General features: G+C 39.7%; 4 protein-coding genes across 5 annotated transcripts; all 4 read left to right on the plus strand.

Moving 5' to 3' along the window:
• Positions 1 to 1470: 1470 nt before the first annotated feature.
• olah (oleoyl-ACP hydrolase) lies at positions 1471 to 3064 on the plus strand (the record flags this gene model as incomplete). The annotated part of the gene is given in 7 exon segments (XM_079441835.1): positions 1471 to 1600; positions 1780 to 1918; positions 2152 to 2251; positions 2405 to 2550; positions 2552 to 2572; positions 2661 to 2743; positions 2922 to 3064. Coding segments are annotated over 7 exon segments (762 nt in total).
• Positions 3065 to 3182: 118 nt separating this feature from the next.
• Positions 3183 to 12329, plus strand: tekt2 (tektin 2 (testicular); the record flags this gene model as incomplete). 2 transcript variants are annotated; one of them, XR_013785526.1, is made up of 11 exons in its annotated part: positions 3183 to 3877; positions 3957 to 4082; positions 4681 to 4886; positions 5036 to 5179; positions 5552 to 5666; positions 5838 to 5945; positions 6444 to 6587; positions 6931 to 7010; positions 7109 to 7339; positions 9417 to 9578; positions 10629 to 12329. XR_013785526.1 is itself a non-coding variant. In XM_079441830.1 (10 exons), 9 exons carry the CDS (start codon positions 3722 to 3724, stop codon positions 7305 to 7307), a joined length of 1278 nt encoding a protein of 425 aa, XP_079297956.1. In that variant the 3' UTR covers positions 7308 to 7339; positions 10629 to 12329. The 2 variants fall into 2 exon arrangements, 1 of the variants encoding a protein (XP_079297956.1); XM_079441830.1 differs by lacking the exon at positions 9417 to 9578 and having other exon boundaries at positions 3722 to 3877.
• Positions 10754 to 12322, plus strand: LOC306885371 (free fatty acid receptor 3; the record flags this gene model as incomplete). The annotated part of the gene is made up of 1 exon (XM_079441831.1): positions 10754 to 12322. One exon carries the CDS (start codon positions 10754 to 10756, stop codon positions 11780 to 11782), a length of 1029 nt encoding a protein of 342 aa, XP_079297957.1. The 3' UTR covers positions 11783 to 12322.
• Positions 12330 to 13376: 1047 nt separating the features above from the next.
• LOC306884873 (free fatty acid receptor 3) lies at positions 13377 to 16135 on the plus strand. Its single transcript, XM_079441101.1, has 3 exons — positions 13377 to 13424; positions 14443 to 14526; positions 14641 to 16135. The coding sequence occupies exon 3, from the start codon at positions 14690 to 14692 to the stop codon at positions 15593 to 15595; it is 906 nt and encodes a 301-aa protein (XP_079297227.1). The 5' UTR covers positions 13377 to 13424; positions 14443 to 14526; positions 14641 to 14689; the 3' UTR covers positions 15596 to 16135.
• The last annotated feature ends 4953 nt before the right edge of the window (positions 16136 to 21088 follow it).

The raw sequence follows: 21088 nt of genomic DNA on the forward strand, positions 1-21088 counted from the left end.
GTACAGTCAGGGTTTGTTGCCAGATCTGTGCTAAACAAGCAAGTTGGTCTGATAAAACAAACTCGGAACACGCGGTTTGCATATTCAAAATCAGCCTAAAATAGCCCAAATTTTGCCTAAAGTTTCTTTATTTTTTGATTCACTGCAAAACTGAAATAAATCCCAAACCTGAAATCGCCTTTGTTTATAAGTTAAAAAAAAATCAGCCAATAACTTAAAAGTCACGGACATGGCAACATTGAATCAGGGAGACCCACAGGAAATACCAAACGCAGGAAACACCGTCACTTCCTAGCATAATGTCATTTATTTGATCCACCTTTGATTGTTAGATTAATGAGTAGAGTAAGAACATAAATGACAAACGAACTCTCTATAAAAAGTTTTTATTGTGAATAAAACATTTTCTTTTACATTTAAACTTCATGGCAGTAAGTGATAATATTCCTCGTATTGTTTTACAAGAACAGTTTAAACTCTCCAATTTATTCATTAGTAAATGTGTGTGTGTCACATTTACTAAAATCAGAATTTACTGATTAAAATCAGAGTTTTAAAGTATTTAAAACTAAATATAGTATTAAACTATGTATAAAGATGAAACTTTATGCCAAATATTATTTTAGTGTCTTCTTATGAATATTATGTACCCTATTTGATTTTGTTCTTTGTCTTTTTCTTTGATTATTTTTAGTGTTCATCCTTGTGCTATAGTGTCTTAAATAATTGTTTCATAAATTGTTAAGATGAAATAAACCCTGCAATACAAGTAGAAAACCGTATTTATTTTATACCATCAGTTTTCCAAACTAATCTACAGATGACAGCAGTGCGCTTAGCATGTATGCCATTACCAAAGAAGAAGATTGTACAGGATATATTCTGTGCTATAAACGTGAGAGCAGTATCGGGTGGTTTTATTAATCCTTTTGCTGTACTGATGTCATTTCTATTTTCTAAAACAGAAGGATCAATTAATATGCATTTTTTTCTTAAATCATCCTGTATGAAAGATTAAATCATTTGGGCACAAATCAATGGCTTACATATTGAAGTATGTAAATAACTACGTTAGCATAAAGTCGTGAATGTAACGTTACGCCAGAATAATGATAAAAAAGCTCAAACCCTATTTATATGTGCTACTCTATTAAAATTGTGTTCTATTATATGCATGTGATTGATTAAGCTAAAATTCAAGTATTGTTTAGCTATCACTTTTACTTCACTTTATTGAGATCAATAACTTAAACTCTGTGTATCTCACAAACATGTGGAATATTCTCTTCAGGTAACAAAAGGACTGCAGGGGACATTCAGTTATTTTTCATGTTTCTTTTCTAATCTTCCATATGTGGCATCGGTCCATAGGCATGACCAGATATAGCTCTACTCTAATATGTATTTTATCAATTGACAGTTTTGCCTAGGATAAATGATTCTTAATTCATGTCATAATGTTTCAGAGGAATGGATAAAGTCATAACCTGTTTCAACAAGTGCCCAGACGCTGCGGTCCGTCTCATCTGTTTTCCCTGGGCAGGTGGAGGCTCTATCCATTATGCTCGCTGGGCCAAAACTCTCAACAGCTCTATCGAAGGCAACTCCCCTACTTAAAACAATCAATCAAACAAACAAATAAATACATTTCATACGAATATTACTTGTATTTTTGCATTCATTGTATTAATTACATATTTTTAAAACTAAATTTCAATAATTTGATTGTTCATTCAAAGGTGGGATATTTTTAGTTTCATTTAATTCATTTACTTTCAGTGTACTCAGTTCGACTGCCAGGCAGAGAAGGACGAGCCAAGGAACCATTTTTTCAAAATATGCAGGAAATCATTGATGAGGTCATTGGTGTGCTTCTTCCACATCTCAAAGAAAAGCCATTTGCACTCTTTGGACATAGGTTTGTGATACTGTTGCTGAAATACCAGGAAATGATGATAGGTTTTAAATATGGTAATATATAAAAGTACATGGTTTTAAATTATAATCATGCTGATGTGTAGGGCCAGAACATGATAGTCAATTTAAAAGGAACATGGGCCAGAACATGACAGACATTATAAAAGGCAAATATATACCCTTTTATATTAATAAATAAATAGAAACCTGTTCATTTGCAACTTCTTTCTGTAGCTTTGGAGCTATGACCTGCTTTGCCTTTGCCGAGCACATGAAAAAGGTCTACAACCTTGAGCCGATCCACGTGTTTCTCTCTGGAGCCTCTGCACCATATGTAAGTGTGATCTGTTCTGTATGTTGTCCATTTTGTGTTGTGGTTTATTTTGTTAAAAAATGAGATTTTGTTATTAGCTTATTATTTAAAAAACTATACCTTTATGTGTACATATTTAAATGTACATGTTTGTGTTATAAACTTTTCTGTAAGTCTGAAGCAAGACTGCAGGCACCAAGAAGAAGTCATCTGTCAGATCAAGAGTTTCTTGTGTGGGTCACTTCTATTGGAGGCACACCACCAGAGATACTGGCCAATGCTGAGCTGGCCAAACTCTTCTTACCTGTGCTGAAAGCAGATCTCTGTAGTGGACAATTATAGGTGGGTTTGGTGTCGTTCTTTAGTGTAAGAAAACATCAACATATGTGGCATGGAACAAACTTACATATAATACAATTCTGTCCGGCAGATATAGCAGACCATCAACACCCTTCCTGTCATGTCCAGTATCATGCTTTGATGGAAAAGAGGATGCACCCCATGACTTACAAGGTGAATCTGACAGATAAATGGTTCAGTTTTTACTAAAACAATGTTTTAAATAGTTTCATAAAGTAAATAGTTCTATAAAGTGGTAAACTTAGAAATAACAAACTGGTTTGTACATGATTTTGTCATCGTGTACAAGCTTTAGTTTCATGTGCAATTCTTGTATTGTGTCTCTTTACAGCTTGGAAGGACATGACAAGTGGTGACTTCACTGTGCAGATGCTTCCTGGATCTCATTTTTACTTGAAAGAAGAAGCAAATGAAAAATATCTACTGGACCACATCACAAAACATCTTGAGACAGCAGAGATTGACTATTTATAGAAACTCTGTCTTTCATTATCTAACTGCAAACATGATACATTTATAATTACAATTTATTTCTAATTCATATTCACTGATGGAACACATTTTCTTGTGTCTGTGAAGAAAAAACTTCAGAATAGACACAGAAAGTAAACCAATTGATGCCAAAATAATCATTCCATTAATTGAGCTTAGAAATATTCATGAGTTATTTTGACCAATAAATCATGAATAACCTAGATGTCTTAAATAACAAGCAACTTTTAAACAATAGAATATACAGAAGGTGCACAGTGTCATTCACACAAACACTAAACACCATCATAGTGAGACTTATTAAACTGAAATATGCTATAAACAATAATTTAACAACATTAGATGTAACATACAACCCTAATAAACATAACTGATAAGAAAAAACTAAGAAGAAACAGTTATTTCAAAGAAAAAACGTCAAATTCAAACAGAATTTGAAATGGAACGCAGGGAATTCTTCAGTTTATGGGTTTTCCCTGTAAATTTTACAGGAACTTTCCATTAACCATGTAACAGGTTTTTACCGTAGCATTTTCACAGTTTTTTACCGTTAAAATCACGATCAGTTTTTTACAGTGTAGAACTAGACTACTTCTTTTGTCTTTTAATTGTCATCTTGTTTCTATGATACCAGCAAACATGGCCACCCTGAGCTCGAAGCCTGGCTTGCGTTACAGTGTGTCTGACTGGGCGACTAATAATACACAGATATCACACACTGCTGAGAACAAGCGCAATATTTCACACGAGATACGCCAGGAAGGAAGAGCTCTGCGCAATGAGACGACCAGTAAGGTAATGATCAGGGGGTCTGAGAGTCGTTTGACGGGGTAAAAAAGACTAGCACTAAATATTTGGCTGTTACTGTCATCAGACAAGCTGGGATGAGTATGACAGCAGCAGGCGACTGAGTGACAGAATCAATGACATCGCGCGCTGGAAGGAGAATCTGAAAGATTGTGCACAGCAAGTGGATGCAGAAATGGACGCTCTTACTCTGGTGATTAATGAGTCCATAAAAGACACATTCACACTTCTATTCTCCATCTTAATTTATCTTAAAGCAACTGTGTTTATCTTATTATTATTTAATCTTGAAATATCAGTTTTAAAAACATTCTGATGGAACACTTAAGGTGAACGGATGCATATAGAGAGTTTATATCTCGCTTTTTTTTCTCATAATTCTGTGTATATATCACACAATTTCTCACAATTCTGAGAAAAAGTCAAAATTGTGAGATTAAAAACTGATTCTGACTTTTTACCGCCCTCACAACAACAGTTTAGATCTCACAATTCAGAGTTTGTATCTTGCTATTCGGTTCTTTCCCCACCACTGAATACAAATTGCCATGCTTTCTTCACAATTGCGACTTTATATATCACAATTCAGACTTTTCTTCTCGGAATTGTGAGAAAAGTCAGAATTGTAAGATATAAAATTGCAATTACCATTTTATTCCTTGGTGGAAGCAAGCTTCCATAAGTAATCTTTGTTTTAATTACACCTTTAAAAAACTTTTTTCACAGTGAAAAAAATCTATTGTTTAAAATGTAATTTAATTGTAATCATGAACCCATAAAACATTGCTAAGTCCAAGGAGGAGACCGAACGAGCCCTTGCTGCCACTGTTCTGCCCCTTGAAGTCACTGCGGAGTGCTTGAACCTCAGGGAAGGTCGTCGTGGCAAGGAGCTGGTCAATGACCCTGTAGAAGCTGAGCTGAAGAAGGAAGTAGAGGTGATTGATGGAGCACAACGCATCCTTCAGCAGTGCATTGATCAGGGCTTTGAACAGCTGTGGTAAGTACATTCAGATAGGCATTAATTGGTTTGAACCATTCAGTATCAATCTGCTTTGTTTATTTTGGATGACAATCATATCTCACTTGACTTTTGCCTGTTGATATGATGAAGATTATGTGGTTGCTAGTCTTGGCATATCTTCTTAGTCGCTTACAGGAAGCACGGCAACAGCTGACCATTGACCTTCAGGATAAAATAGAGGCCATTGATGTGGACATGACATGCTTGTCTCTCACTATAAAGTCACCTGAGATCTCCCTGAAGCCAAACCCCACAAGAGTGCCCCCCGGGTGAGCTCTAAAGAGCTATCTTAACATAATAATAATTTAACATTCAGAGACTATATTAAAAGCCAAGTTCCATGAAGGGACCTCAAATAGGTATTGTCTAACATGTCAACCCTATTTGGTAATGATATTGTTGCAATATGATGAACGCATACTTAAACACTTTAAAAACATTATCAATACAAGTTTTTTTTTCCATTTTATTTTTCAGTATATTTATTGTATTTTGACTCATAACTATTTAAAAAAAACATGAAAATGTTTTATAAAATAATATTGCATATATATTTTGTATGTTGACTCCAAAACTGTTTTATTAAAACTGAAATATAATAATAAAATATAATAAATGTTTTTGTTAATTTTTGTTTGTAGTTCCACAACTCCTCAGCAGTGGGAGCAGTTCAGCCGGTACAATATTACCCGAGCTAAAGAAGAGATGCAGGCCTCTGTGCAGATAAGAGAGAACAACAGCATCACAAGAGCACAGGTGCCACATCTGATCTGCAGATTTAAAATGAATCATTTAGTGTAGTGAAAAGCTCATTATTTGAAAGTTTCAAGGGACTTTTTAGATGTTCAAAATGACTTGCAGTTCAACACTGTTACAGGAGATACTTTCAATATGATATCCATTCACTACATGCATCTTCTCTCTTAGGTGCAGAATGATCTGGAGGCCCAAAAAATGGCAGTAGAGTTTGCTCTCCGTAAGCGAACTCACCACGAGGAACAGGCCTATCATGAAATGCAATGGCAGCTAAAAACTGTAAGGCCTCTTCTTTATTCTCTGGCTTTTTTAATATCATTATGGTGTTTCTGAATATGCAGCGAAACTGGGAATGATGAAATCTCATCTAGCATAAGGGAGTTAAAGAAAGTGCTTTACAAACAGCTGAAATGTGAATGTGGAAGTTCAGCAATGAAATATGGGTCAGTTGGTCTTTATTCCCAAATAAACCCCACAGGGTGATCAAATGAGGTGTAAAAGATTTTGAATCACCCTGAAAGGTTTATTTTGTAATAATGACCAGCGGACTGCAAAATGTCAATACATGGACATTGATTTGAGTGTATGCTATTTGCTTATGTGAAGCTAGCACAGTGGTTGTTGGGGACTATGTAAGTGATTATTAAAAAATGTCTGGTATACTGTAACGTAGAAATTGACCATTCAGAAAGTAGTATTCCATGTGGTAATGAATGAATAGAATAAATAAAGCATTTTTCCTTCTTTCATTTTAGTATGTGTGCCATAATCTTTTAGACTCAAGAAGAGATTGCTGACCTGGAGAAGGACATTTGTCACCTAGAGGAGGACATGCAGGCCAAGATGTCTCCTCTAAAGCTGGTCCACACCCGTCTAGAGAACAGGATCAAGAGGCCTGGCATGGATCTGTGCCGAGATGAGGTAAACGCCACAAACAGCTGATTGGTATCTTGATAAAGATATAAAGGTGCTGTCATATTTGCAAAATTTAGTCAAAATTTTGCAGGCAAAAAGGTTTATTGTGTGAAGATGTATGCTGTACAACTTGCATAAAAGTTACTTTTATGTTAAAAAATAAGGTGGATTGAAATGACTGTATTTCACCAAACAACAATGTGATCGTACCTTATGTCATCAGCAGTAAAGCGATGCATGACTTTTTGTTCTAGTTAATTTCTCCCAGGGAAAAACAAACACAATCCCTCTTAATCTGCTGTGTTTTGATTGGTTATCGATTGGTTACCTCATAACCTGTTACTCTCAGGTTCAGTTTGGTTTGGTGGACGAAGCCAAGCAACTGGAAGCCACCATACTGGCACTGAAACAGAAGCTAGCACAGGCCCAGTGAGTCCACTGTTTTAACTCAATCCCTCCTTGTATTGTATACTGCAAATACTGCAAATTCCAAAAAAGTCTGACCTGTGAACACCTTGGATTGCCAGACACTCTCTGCAGTCTCTGAAACAGCATGAAGCTCAGATGATGGAGGATTTGTCTCGTAAGCAGGATGCCCTGTTGCTGGAGCAGTGCAGCAGCCAGACCCGTCAGCGCCTGACTCTGGGGGTCCAGACTGAGGGTCTGCCCTCAGCTGTGGTGCCTCTCACCAATTCTAGTGGCAGACACGAGCTGGACCTTGCTTGAGTTGACACCCTGTTTCATACCTCATACGTAAGGTGATGTCACAGTTACCATTGCTCAGTGAAATTTCATGGGAAAAATGCAATCTTTCCCACAGAAATACAGGAGGAGTTTCGCAAGAGGGCATAAAATAAGGTGACCAGATGTGCCACTTCGCGGAGACACGTTCTGCCCAGGATTTCTAAATTGCCTAAAATCAAGCATGGCATTAGTTCTGGCAGGTCAGGTTAGTTGAGCTCGTATCAGCTGACTCTCAGCTGATCCTTGTCTACCTATAGGGATTCGACATCTATCACAGCACCCATATATAAGGTCCTTAAGTATTATCACCAGCTTTCGTGTTGCTCAATAACTAATTACCCTCCTCCATCCCCAACTCCTCCTCTCGTCAATCAGGATTCGGCCTTCTGATTCCCCTTTGAATCAGACTCATTTCTATAATGTTTACATTAAATTACTGAACATTAATGATATCTGCAATACATTTAGTTCTTTTCTGTTTACCCTGGGGGTTATCGCTGCTTTCCCTGCTCTCTTCCATGCTAGGCTGCATGGATGCGCAGGGAGTTCTTGCCCAGAACAGAACCATACCGCCAATCCAAACTGTATGCTAAATTGTCTGTCATCTTTGACAATAATGGTCCTGACAGAAATAACCAGGTTTTGGCTGTTTGTGCTGCGCAGATCGATCAGTGTATGACATCCCTCTGCTCTCTATAGCTCTCACTGTTCTTAGATGTCATACATTGATCGATCTGTGCAGCGCAAACAGCCAAAACCTGGTTATTTTAGGCAATTTAGAAATCCTGAGCAGAATATGTCCCCGGAGAGTGGCACGTCTGGTCACTTTAGCATAAAAGATTCCCATGCAGACTTCACTTGTGTTCAAGTTGAAAGTATTTGGACTGAAAGTGACTCTGATATGTGTGTGGTTCTTGATACATCTCTACACTATTGACAACGAAAGTTTATTTATTTTTATTTATTTATTTATTTTTTCACTAATGTGGCCACACCTTTAATCTAAATGGATTTAAAGGTCTCATGTCATGAGAGAGTCAAATTTTACTTAATCTTTTGAAGTGAGTTGAAATCATAACTCACCTTCCTCTTCAGCCCAGTCCAGGGATGTTAGGTTTGCAAAACAAAACCAGCTTAATGGCCAATCAAAACTGGCCCAAAAAACCCTATCGCAAATATCAAAACTCAAAATATGCCACTTCCATGCATAAAATACATATTTTACAGTCACTAAGTTATGCATTATGCACAATTTCAATATATATAAGTAATCATAAACACAGTCTGTTTTCATAATGCGCCAAATTATTGCCTCTTAAGGTCTTTGCACACTGAGTCTGAAATTTTCATCTGGAAAAATAAATACGACCTCACATTGTCAATCACCTTTACACACTTTCGTCCGTCATAAAAAATTTGGATCAGGTTCGATTTTCTGCATTTTCACATCCGTAGCATGCATTTTGATAGGAAAGGAGGTAACACTTTACTTGAAGTTATGTGCATATGTGCATGACAACACAGGACCAAACACAGTTATAAGTTAGTGACGTAGGTGTGACATTTAGCAACTTGGTCTGGCCAGTTATGGTGAGGTAATGAAGAGGAAGTACAGACACATTTCACAGAAACTTTTATCCAAAGAGGTTATCCAGTTTTTAAGGGATACATTTTATCAGTACTTGCATTCCCTGGGAATTAAACCCAGACCCTTGGAGTTGCCAGCACTACGATCTACCAGTTCAGCTGCAAAAATGGGCAATTTAATTTGGTAAGAGAGAGGATGAAAACTATTTATTAAATGCAAAATAAATGGTATTTTCTTGATTCCAGTATTTTACAAATTCGTTGCCTTTTCTTATGTTTACCAGCCTCAAGATTGAAAAAAAAGTGTTTTCTATGTGGTAATGGTTTCTGAGTATTGCATTTCAAACATTTATTTGATTTTATGAGCTAGAATGGCGCAAACATCTTAAATATGAAAACATACTAACATGTTTTAATAGTTGTATAATGATTATTTTCTTGACTCACGGTAACCTGCATGTGGATCAGTGTTGTATTGTTAAATGGCCTTTTTTCTTTTCACAGACCTTTACAACAACAACGTTAATCCATCTGTCAACCGATTTGTTTTATGTCTGGGGAGGGAAGATAGTGTCATATGAAAGCCTCTATTTAGCCTGGACTTTGACTCTCAGTGATGAACATGATAAAAGAATGGGTGACACAAAAATCTATGCCTATCCACTGGTGAGGATTTATCAGTTCTGTTGAAGTTAACTGATACACTAATGTATCTAAATGGTACTATTTAAGTCTATGTGAAATAACGTGGAGGAAAGAATTTTTTAATGGGGTTGAGTGCATGACAAATATGACAGAGCTCAAAGCATGGTTGCTCACAAGAGTATGATCAGTTTAGATTTAAATGCCACTATATGAAGATTAAGGTGCTACTTTTGGTGTTGATGTGTTTGTTGTTAACTGTTTTTATAATCCTAAAAATAGAGGCTGTACACAGTTGCTGAACTTTCTGGTTTCTTTAGTTTTAAATTTGACATTTCACTTTAATTTGACATGGTTAGGCATGCTTGGTTTGAGCTGGTATTCTTTTAAATGTAACTGAAATATTTAGAATATACTAAATTCACTGGTTTTAATCGTTTTCCACTTTTAGCATTTATCTTCTCTTGAGATCCCTTGTGAATAAATCACTTAATTTATACTTTGCATTTTTATACTGATATATATATATTTGGAATTTTGTTCTGAATGTATACTAATATATAGGAATATATGCGACTAGAATGATCATACTTCATAAACAGATCCAATGGCTTTTTGCGAGCCACTATAAAAGCGTCAAGTTAATTTATTGTACAGTATGTGTGCAATAGCCTTACCTGAATGACATCCCCAAACAGACTCCTAGTGAGTTTACAGCTTTAATGGTTTAACCGTCCAGTTCATTTCAAGTGACAGAGTCATGGCTGGATGGGCTCAGCTTCCTGCCAAGCCCAATTATTCTGAATCATTTCACTAAAGGGGCCTGATCTAGTGTGTGCATCAAGGGCAAATAAGGCAACGTGAGACCGTATAAATGGCATCTTGCTGCATTAAGTACCCATCCCTGCGCCTCATATCAGACCAATTCAAGCTCTTAGATGCACTAACCGCCCTTCTAACAACCCTTCCACGCCCCCTTTTCCCCCCCACCCTATTCTGCGCCTTCCAAATAAATACGAACTTTTTGTGCAAATACAAACTTCCTCATTGTCTTCATGTTTTTTCCTCACGCAGATTCAGCAACGGCTATTCCTCCGAATGGAATGAAGGGGGAATATTGCCAGCCAATGGAGAGCCTATAAAAAGGAGTGATTAGTTAACTGATCTAGGTGAGCTACGAATCGACAGACTGATCTGACATGGAGTTGACCGTGTCCAGCTTTGTCTCATTGATGGTCTACATCTTGACCTTCTTGCTTGGACTTCCTGGCAATCTCCTTGTTCTTTTTGTGTACATCCGTAAGGCTCGAAAACACGGTGCCACCCCCAATGTTGTCTACGCTCTAAACCTGTGTGTGGCAAACCTGGCTCTAGTGTCATGGATGCCAGTCAAAGTGGCGGAGACACTCCACGGTTGGGCGCTTCCAGCTGCGGTTTGTCCTGTTTACAGCTTCTTTCTGTTTTCTTCGGTCTACGGTAGCAGTTTGATCCTCACAGCAGTCGTCGTGGGCCGTTATCTGAGTATCGCCTATCCCATAACTTACAAACTATACCGCCATGCGCGTACCTCTTGGCTGGTGAGCGCCATCTTGTGGCTTTTAGTGCTTGTACACTTGGGTTTTGGTTTTATTGCTGAAGGAAGTGGCCATTTTGTGTCTTTATCAGAGGAGAATGTCTCAGTATGCTATGAAAACTTCACCCAGGAGCAGTTGGAATTGCTGGTGCCATTACGCCTGGAGATGGCGCTACTGCTCTTCCTGATGCCGCTTGTTTTGTCATCATTCTGCACATTGCGTTGCCTTGTGCTTGTCAGACACTCTGCTTTGCCTTCTGTTGGGAAAAGAAGGGTGTTAGCCATTGCACTCTCCACTTTAGTAGTATTTGTGGTCTGTTATTTACCCTACAATGTTTCCCACGTAGTGGGCTTTGTCTTGTACACTAATGTGGAGTGGAGAAGGGAAGCCATGCTTTCCAGCTCCTGCAATGTATTTCTTGAGCCTATGGTCATGTTGATGCTTTCGCCGTGGACGCCGAGGGATTTGGTTGACCGATTGTGCCGCAAAGGAAGGAAAGCGCCATGCAAGTCATGGCATCAGAATCACTGCAACAGGGCTTCCAGGAACCCTCAAACAACAACAACACAAGCGGCGTCAATAATAAGCCATGGTGAATCTAAAGATGACAAAGCCAAAGCAAACAAAGCAGACTTATCTATAAAAGTGACCTGATTAGAGTACTGCAAGACACTCGTGGAAATAAATGAGATGTTGACTTTGAATGGATTTTTTTTTTTTGAGTCCCACAATAATTTTTAGGGGAAGGTTATGAGCTATTAAAGATATTGGATGAAAGTGCATGCTCTTCTAATATTTTGCAAGACATCAGCTTTTTACACACAGCTTTCCCTTTTCGTTTATGTTTGCCTCTGTATTATATTAAATTTTTTTAGTGATTTTAACCAAAAATATAAACAATAGTAAGTTATTATAATGACTAAAATTGTAAAATAGCATCTAGTAGATCTTCTAAACATGAGGGAAGATCTATATTATAATATTTGAGGCAGTTCTATACAGACTCCATGTATATTCTTTTATTTAATTCAAATCTGAACAACAGAGTAGTATTGATGACCCATGTGTTTAATTTGTAACTATTCTGTGAAACAGTTATTCTGTAATTATTATAATACTTGTATTTTAAAATATATAATGTGAATGTGTAAAATGTTTAACAATGCCACTGTATTGTAAATATAAATGAAACTGCTCTTACATTCTTTGGGAATGTTTAATTTTCCTGATGCAGTTTTTGTGTATTGAAATTATGAAGTGATGCAGCATGTATTATTATAAATATTTATTTTTTTATGCATACACCGTTAAATGTTACATGCAGTGTAGAAGAAACTAGTTACCTGTAACTAAATTATGTAATTTAATTACAAAATAAATGTAATTATAATTGGTTACAGTGAATGAGAAAAATGTGTAATTAAATTACAGTTATGAAAATGTTAATGATTACAAAGGGGGTTACATCTGATTTTTTTTGACACACCCTCATACAAATTTTACTGATGTCTTTCATAATTGACTGCTTTAAAATATGAGACACCAATATTTCAGGAGTTTAGGACACATGCTTATTAAATACCTTTATTTCCTATTTGGGTTTATGTATATGCTTTATTTTTTTAGATGAACTGTTTTTCCAAGCCGTTGTTAGATTCCTGTCATAATTGTAAAGATTTGATTTAAAAAACTGTATCATAGCTCTTAAACTTTTTCTTGTTATGGTTTAAATCTGTATTTAACCTCAGAATGATCTCAAAGTCTGATTTTGTGGTGGCTGAGCTTAAAATTAATTTCAGGTGATGATGATGAAGGATTTCGAAAGTGACAGTAATCACTGCTGTAATCACAAAATGTTTGAATGTGATTAACAGTTGAAAACATTAGAAATTTAGAAAAGTAATCAAATGCATTCAGTTACATTACTTGAAGTAATTGAAATAGTTACACTACTTGCAATCTGTAATCTATTCCATTTCCATGTAACCTTCCCAACACTGGTTACATGTTCACACAAAAGTCACTGCAGGACCACAACGATGTCCAGAAATGGTTGATATCCTTGAAAAAATACTCCTTACATTAATTTCGGGCCTCATATCCACACCAGAAAAAAGAAAACAAAACAAAGGTCCTTTATTTTCACATTGACTAAGTGTGGACAAAACCCACATGATTTGTTTGTGGTTTGCAATGAGGCACTACCCAGGAAAGATTTGAGAACTGATAAACATACATGTTAAAAGTTACTGTTTAAAATGAGATGGAAGCCTAAGCCATAACCTGAAGAGTTGGGGTGAGTATTTCAAAGTCTTAAAATCTATTTAGATGTTTTTGCAATTATGTTGGACTGGAATACAGGTTTTACTTAATTATTGTGGTGAAAAACTATAAAAACACAGAACTGGTAAGTAATTTTTACAAAAAATCTCCAGTGTAAAAAGCTTTCTTGGAATAACATTGTTACAAGGTTCTGAATATGTATTTTTATTTAAAACTATAAGATGGTAGCAGTGCAACAATGTTACCCGCTGATTTGCACATTTTGCTTTCACATGAACTTTCACCGTTTTTTTTTAGTATATATGTCAAAAGTTTACATTTAATTATTAATGAAAAATACCTAAACCTGATTGTATAATGATCAGAATTAACATTTTGAATGATCTTATTTCATTTATGTTTTTGATTGGCACAGTTCATTTATTTTGTATTATACAGCATTTTTCCAAAAAATGGAATTGATGGAATCAATATTACGTCATTTAATGCAAAAGCCATTTAAGATTCAGCCAAAAGAAAGAAAGAAAGAAAAGTATACTAAAGAATGTTTATGCTGCTCTTAGCATAACAGTTCAAAATGATAACATCTGTGCAATTAGAAAAAGGAAATAAAAAATGCTATTTTTCTAGATTTGGAATGCAGACTAATGTGAAGTAACTTCGTGGTGTTTTTGTGTTATCTTGGAGCTAGATAAATTCAGTAAGACAACTTGGGAAGAAATGCACAACAATGCTTAAAAATGTGGGGGGAAATGGATACAGGTTTGTAACAACACGAGACTGAATAATAATAACTATTGCTTTATTTCAGCCTCCAGACTTTAAGTAATTGTGCTTTTCGCTGATCATAGATGGAATGTAGACTGGTCTGATGATTTGTATTTTGAAGTAACTTTAGCTAGGCTAATGAGTAGGCCTGAGGGTACTGGGGAAAAACCCCCAAAACAAAACAGTGGCTCAATTCTAAACATGTTTTCATAATATGACAGAATGCAAATCGTACTACAGTTTACTGTATCTCTGCCATCCAGGTTTCTAGAGTACATTACGGAAGCACATTTCAAAAGAGCCAATGATTTGATCAAGACTGCTAATAATCGAGAGAATACCTTTTGGTAAGTTAAAATAAAACCGCTTATGTTTTTAGAATCTTTTGTATTCTAGACATTTTTTTTATATTAAAAATCTAAGAGATTAGTCTCAAAAGTGTGTGTATTTCCATATTACAGGTGCTGTTTTCTACAGTAAAGTGAAAAGCTTTACCACAGACCGACAACAATGTCAGAAGATTCGACAGCGTTTCTCGTCATATGCATTATCACATTCCTGATTGGTTTTCCTAATACTGTGTTGGCGTTCTGCTTGTGTATTCTCAAGATTCATCGTAAACCTATCCCCATTGACATATTCATGTTGAACCTTGCTGCATCTGACCTCGTCTTCCTCATCTTCTTACCTTTGAAGATGAAAGAGGCTGCAGATAACATGGTTTGGAACATGCCCAATGCCCTGTGCCGCTTCAGTCTGTTCATGTTCTATCTTCCTCTTTATTCCAGCAGCCTGTTCTTGGCAGCGATTAGTGCTGAGCGCTATGTGTGTGTAGCATTTCCAGTGAGGTATAAAAGTCCAAAAAGAATCATTTACACAACACTAATATGTGTTATCACCTGGGTGATTATTGCAGTAATTTCAGTATTTACTTACAAGGCAGCATATTCAGATTCTAACGAAGCGGACAACACCACTAATAATCGCTCTCTGGAGTTAGCACCTCAGGACTGTTACACTAAATTGTCAGCGAAACAGCTGAGAGAACTGCTCCCAGTCCGTCTCGGGATAGCAGTGGTATTTTTCCTTCTGCCCCTCCTTATCTGCTGCTTCTGTTACATCAATTTAATTCGTATTTTGATGAAGTGTCCTCTCTTCAAGCGACAGCGTAAACTCCGGGTGGTTGGACTGATTGTGGGGACTCTCCTTGTGTTTGCCATTAGTTTTGCACCCTACAATGCATCACACGTAGTGGGCTTCATCAAAAAAGAAAATCCAGATTGGCGCATGAAAGCTTTAATGCTGAGCACTTTAAACGCATGTTTTGATCCTATTATATTTTTCTGTATCTCTAAGGATATGAGAAGGGCCATCAAAGTATGTGCAAAGGCCTTGTGGAGTTTTATGCCTACTTAAAGCTATTTTTTTTGTTGTTGTAAACTTAAGAATGGTATCACCAAAATGTTTTCTAATTCAGTCACACAAAACAAATGTCCAAAGACATATTGTTACCTACACTTAGGGTGTACACGTTTGTTATGGCTATTATGAGCAGAAATGGATCCTATACCTTGGGAAAATATCACTGACCTGCGAACATCATGCCGATCTTTGTGACAGCCCTAAATTGCCTTCAGATTTACAGTGTCCCTTCAAAGTTTTCACTGCTCCTTGTTCCAGGATATCTGTTGAAATTCACTTCACTTGACAAGATGTGTTCAGTCGGAACACCCTGCAAAGTCATAGACAACAGTAGCACATCTTAAAGAGGTTTCTAGTATGATGACATAATATATCATTTGTAAACTTATTGTTCTTTAATTGAATATAAATGTGTATATAAAATATCCAAGTGTTTTTATAGAAATATTAAACTATAATAAATAATAAATTGCCTAATTTTAAAGAGTGAAATGTCTGTTGTGATGTTTAATATGAAAATAAACCTCATGTGCTTATATTAAATGTGTATTTTATATACACACTCACTTTATTATGGCTTGCAGACCACACAATTGGGACTAAATGAACTCTTTAAAAATGCCTCACCCTTTTTCTCAACTTCTCAACCTGTGCCAAAGAGAGTGGTGCGCAATGACTAGTGGGTAAATTTTCCAGTAGCCCCTCACTGCAGAACAAAGATCCAGGGGTGGGGTTGGATCCACATCTAGGGGGTGGAGATTGGTAGGTTTAGGGGTGGGGATTGATGGGTTTAGGGATCAGGGGGTGGAGACGGGTAGGTTCAGGTGTATGTAAGGTGGGAGGAGTTGGATCTAGATCCAACCCCGCCTCCTGGATCTTGTGTTCTGCAGTGAGGACCATCTCAAATGTTCCGCTTCACTTCCTGTGAAGTGATCTGTCGAAGTTCCCTGAAGCATCTGAATCAGGCTTGCGGTACCTGCTGGTCAAAAACGTGTAATGCAACAAAAAACTAAACTCTGCTCACCTTTTACAAACCAATTGCAAATGTTTTCAAGGAAGTGTTATCGATTCAATTTAATCAACAAATAATTAAATCATATAAAATATGACGGTTCTGTAAAAAAATTTATTTTGACGTTCAGACAAAAGTGAGCATTCTGTCATCATTTACTCGATCATCCTTATGACGTTCCAATCACTTTCTTCAATATTTTGAGAAATGCCTCAGTAGTTATCTACAGTAGGCCTATGTTCTGCAGTATTGTGTTTTGTAGAAGAAAGAAATTATATAGGTTTACAACGACAAATGGCCTAAGTAAATTATGATAGAATTTTCATTTTGTGGTTGAACTATCCATTAAGCTAACAAAAGAGCAATACTTCCTGTTTCTATAGAACCCAGTTCCTGCAGACTGTAATTAAATGTCACTGAATCAACTTACCAAAGTCATTAAGTTTACCTGAAAATTACAGCCAGGTGTGGAACTAAACTCAGCAGGAAGTGGATTCTTCAGGAGAAGGAATGAGTAACCATGAACTACAGGAAACAGCCTCTTTGGTGGAAGCTGTAAAATGAAATTTTTATTAGTCTCATAGTAAACCATTTTATAAATAATACATAGATGCTTTAACTTTAGAACCAATATATATTTAGTAGCAAAGTAAGTTGTGATATTTTGCTGTATTAAATTAAATTGTGTTCGTTTAAAAAAGATTCTTTATCCATAGTTCATTTGCTGAAAAGGATTCACCAGATAAACACATACAACATAAATATAGCAATTTTTATTCTGGATTTCAGTAAATATTCACTTAATTTGCTTCAGGAATAAAATTGAATGATACACAAATCAACTTGATATTCTCAGCCATGGTCTAGCACCTGAATCCTTCATGTACACACACACGTTAACTTAGCTATCTAAATGGGGACATTCCATAGGCGTAATGGTTTTTATACTGTACAAACTGTATGTGTGTTACAACTCTGCCCGGGGAGCACGGAGACACGGAGACCAGGAGACGAGGAATTCACAAACACGAGAATCTTTAATCCAACTAGGAGCATGGGAGGCACAGGAAACACATCACGGACAGGGATGACAATTCAACGACCGACAAAACTAACTGAAAGGACTGGGGCTTATAAACATAGGATGATCAGGGAACTAAGGAGACACACCTGGGATCAAATTAACACAATTAACATGGGGAAACTGGGTCACACGGGGAGCACAACACACACAAAACAGTCCACAATCCTGACATATCGCCCCCCTCCCGGAAGGTGCGTCCTCGCACCATAGAAACATCCAAAGGGGAGGGGCGGGTGGGAACTTGGGAGGCGGCTCAGGAGGAGGGCGGATACCCGGGAGGGGGCCGGCAGACAGAGACCAAGGCGGTGACGAAGGAGGGAGGAGCCAGGGAAGAGACAGGAGGGACCCGGAGCAGGAGGCGCTCAGCTGGACCCAGGCCACAGCCGTGACGATGGCCCACGGTGGAGCCGACGGAGGGAGGAGCCATGGAGGAGAGATGGCCGCCGACTCCAGGGGGCCGAGCAACGGCGGCGGAGCAGGTGGTGGAGGAGCCCGAGGCGGAGACGGAGAGCCAACGAGCCAGGGTGATGCCGAGGATCCGGGGGGACAGGGTGGAGCCGAGGGCTCTGGTGACCGAGGTGGAGGCGGAGACCCGGAGATCCGCGGCGGAGCCGGAGCGACTGAGGACCAAGGTGGAGCTGGAGGGAGGAAGGAGCCCAACGGAGCCGGTGGGACGGAGCGACGAGGCGCAGCCAGAGGAGAGGAGTCCAGAGGCGATGGCGGGTCGACGCCCGACCAAGGTGGAGCCGGAGGGACGAGGGAGCCCGGTGGAGCTGGTGGATCGAGGAGTGACGGTGGAGGCGAGGGAGCTAGGAGCCGAGGTGGAGCCACTGGGTCTACGGACCGAGGCAGAGTCCGGGCCTCGGAGGCTGGAGGCGGAGATAAGGGATACTCCAGCCCCGGCAACGCTGGAGGATGGCAGACCCACGGGGCTCGCACCGTACCGATAGAGGGCTGAGGGCGAGCGGGGGGGCTGCCAGACGACAGCGGTGGAGGAGGCAGGAGTGGGTGGGAGGGTGGGGATCTTCGAGGAGCAGGCACTGGAGGGCACGTGCGTGGAGCCGGCACTGGAGGGCACGTGCGTGGAGCCGGCACTGGAGGGCGCTCTGGAAGCGCGGACACTTGGGGGCGCTCGGGAAGAGCTGAGCTGGACGGGACCAGTGGAGACGCAGGAGAGCTGGGCGGGACCAGCGGGAATTCAGGAGAGCTGGGCGGGACCAGCGGGAACTCAGGAGGCCTGGACGGAACCAGCGGGAACTCAGGAGGGCTGGGCGGAACCAGCGGGACTTCAGGACGGCTGGGCGGAGCCAGCGGGACTTCAGGACGGCTGGGCGGAACCAGCGGGACTTCAGGACGGCTGGGCGGAACCAGCGGGACTTCAGGACGGCTGGGCAGAACCAGCGGGACTTCAGGACGGCTGGGCGGAACCAGCGGGAACTCAGGAGGGCTGGAGGGAGCCGGCACGGGAAAGTCGGACGCCCCCTCTCTGTCCAGCGGTCCCAGATTTCTCCTCAGCTCACCCTCAGCCGCGGTGCAGGGGGCGGAGCTCCACTCCGCGCTCACACCGTCCACGGCTTGCTCCCTCGTGATGAACACTGACGCCGGCTCTCGCACCTGGTCTGACGGGTTGGGCTCTACTTCCGGGACGATCATCCGCTCAGTCGCTCGGCTTCGCGCTGGCTCGCAGATCGCGGCGGGAAATGGCTCTCCGTCATCGGTGGGCTCGGGCTGGTGCTCCGCACCGTGGGGAGATGGTGGGCTGGGCTCTGGGTCTGGAGTGGTTCTGGCGAGATCATCCTCTGAGGAGACTGTGAGAGGCGATCCGTTTCTCACCAGAATCCACTCCACAAAAGCGGCGAAATCCTCTCGAGGACCATCTTCGGACGACAGCGCTCTGCACGCGGTGTTCAGGCTTCCATGATAGAAAGAGCAGAGCACGTCGTCCGGGTAGCTGGTGGCGTTAGCTAACATGAGGAACAGTCTTGTATGGTCCTCGAGAGATCGGTCCCCCTGCTCCAGCAGGAGGAGGAGGAATTCGGGCCAGACATAGGGATCCATGGGTCACAACGGAAAGAAAAACACTGGGTAAAAACGGAAAACAAAACGGAAGGTATCTGTATTGGGTCGGTCGTTCTGTTACAACTCTGCCCGGGGAGCACGGAGACACGGAGACCAGGAGACGAGGAATTCACAAACACGAGAATCTTTAATCCAACTAGGAGCATGGGAGGCACAGGAAACACATCACGGACAGGGATGACAATTCAACGACCGACAAAACTAACTGAAAGGACTGGGGCTTATAAACATAGGATGATCAGGGAACTAAGGAGACACACCTGGGATCAAATTAACACAATTAACATGGGGAAACTGGGTCACACGGGGAGCACAACACACACCAAAACAGTCCACAATCCTGACAATGTGCTATTGCCCTACACCTACCCTACACCTAAACTTAGCCCTCACAGGAGACTTTCTGCATTTTTACAATTTCAAAAAAACTTTGTTTAGTTTATTTTTAAACCACACACACACACACACACTCTTGCTTCTTGTCAACAACAAACTCTTGCTTCTTATCTTTCCAGTATGTTCCATATAACAAGATAAGTGTTCTTGGGGGGCTTCATATACTCCATATAGAGCAGTTATGACAACTTCCTGTGTTCTTCTCACTGACTGTTCACAGGGTTGCCAAGAGACATTGTTTGATGAGCCTCGGTGTTGCAGATTATGCTCTGAATTGATTAAATTTCCGCTGTTTTGAGTCGTTGCACCCATCACGTAGTCGAATTACACATTCAGAATGTCTAGGACAGAGGTGAAGGAAGCTCGCGGATACTTTGTGTGAAACTGGGGAGACACAATGCTGAAGATCCGTATTTTTCTACATTGTGAAGGTCAGTATTTTTGTTTTATTTATTATACTTTTTAAACAAATATTTCTTTAACCTCAGGCATGTGTTTAAAAGCTTGATTTTTGAATTTTTTTAACTTTTTTTCTTGTTATATAAAGATCATATTAAAACTACATTGGGAACTTTTGCAATGCTTTTAAAATTAATTTTAATGTTTTTTCAAATTAATGAATGAATAATGCATTTATATAGCGCTTTATTGTGTATTGCTGTACACCCAAAGCGCTTTACAATCATGTGGGGGGGGGGGGGGTCTCTCCTCAACCACCACCAGTGTGCAGCATCCACTTGGATGATGCGACGGCAGCCACAGCACAACGGCGCCAGTGTGCTCACCACACACCAGCTACAGGTGGAGAGGAGAGAGAGTCATAGAGCCAATCAAGTTCATGGGGATTATTAGGAGGCCATGATAGACAAGGGCCAGTAGAGGGAATTTGGCCAGGACACTGGGGTTACACCCCTAC

Source organism: Barbus barbus, assembly GCF_936440315.1.
Source record: "Barbus barbus genome assembly, chromosome: 19".
Classification (NCBI taxonomy): domain Eukaryota; kingdom Metazoa; phylum Chordata; class Actinopteri; order Cypriniformes; family Cyprinidae; genus Barbus; species Barbus barbus.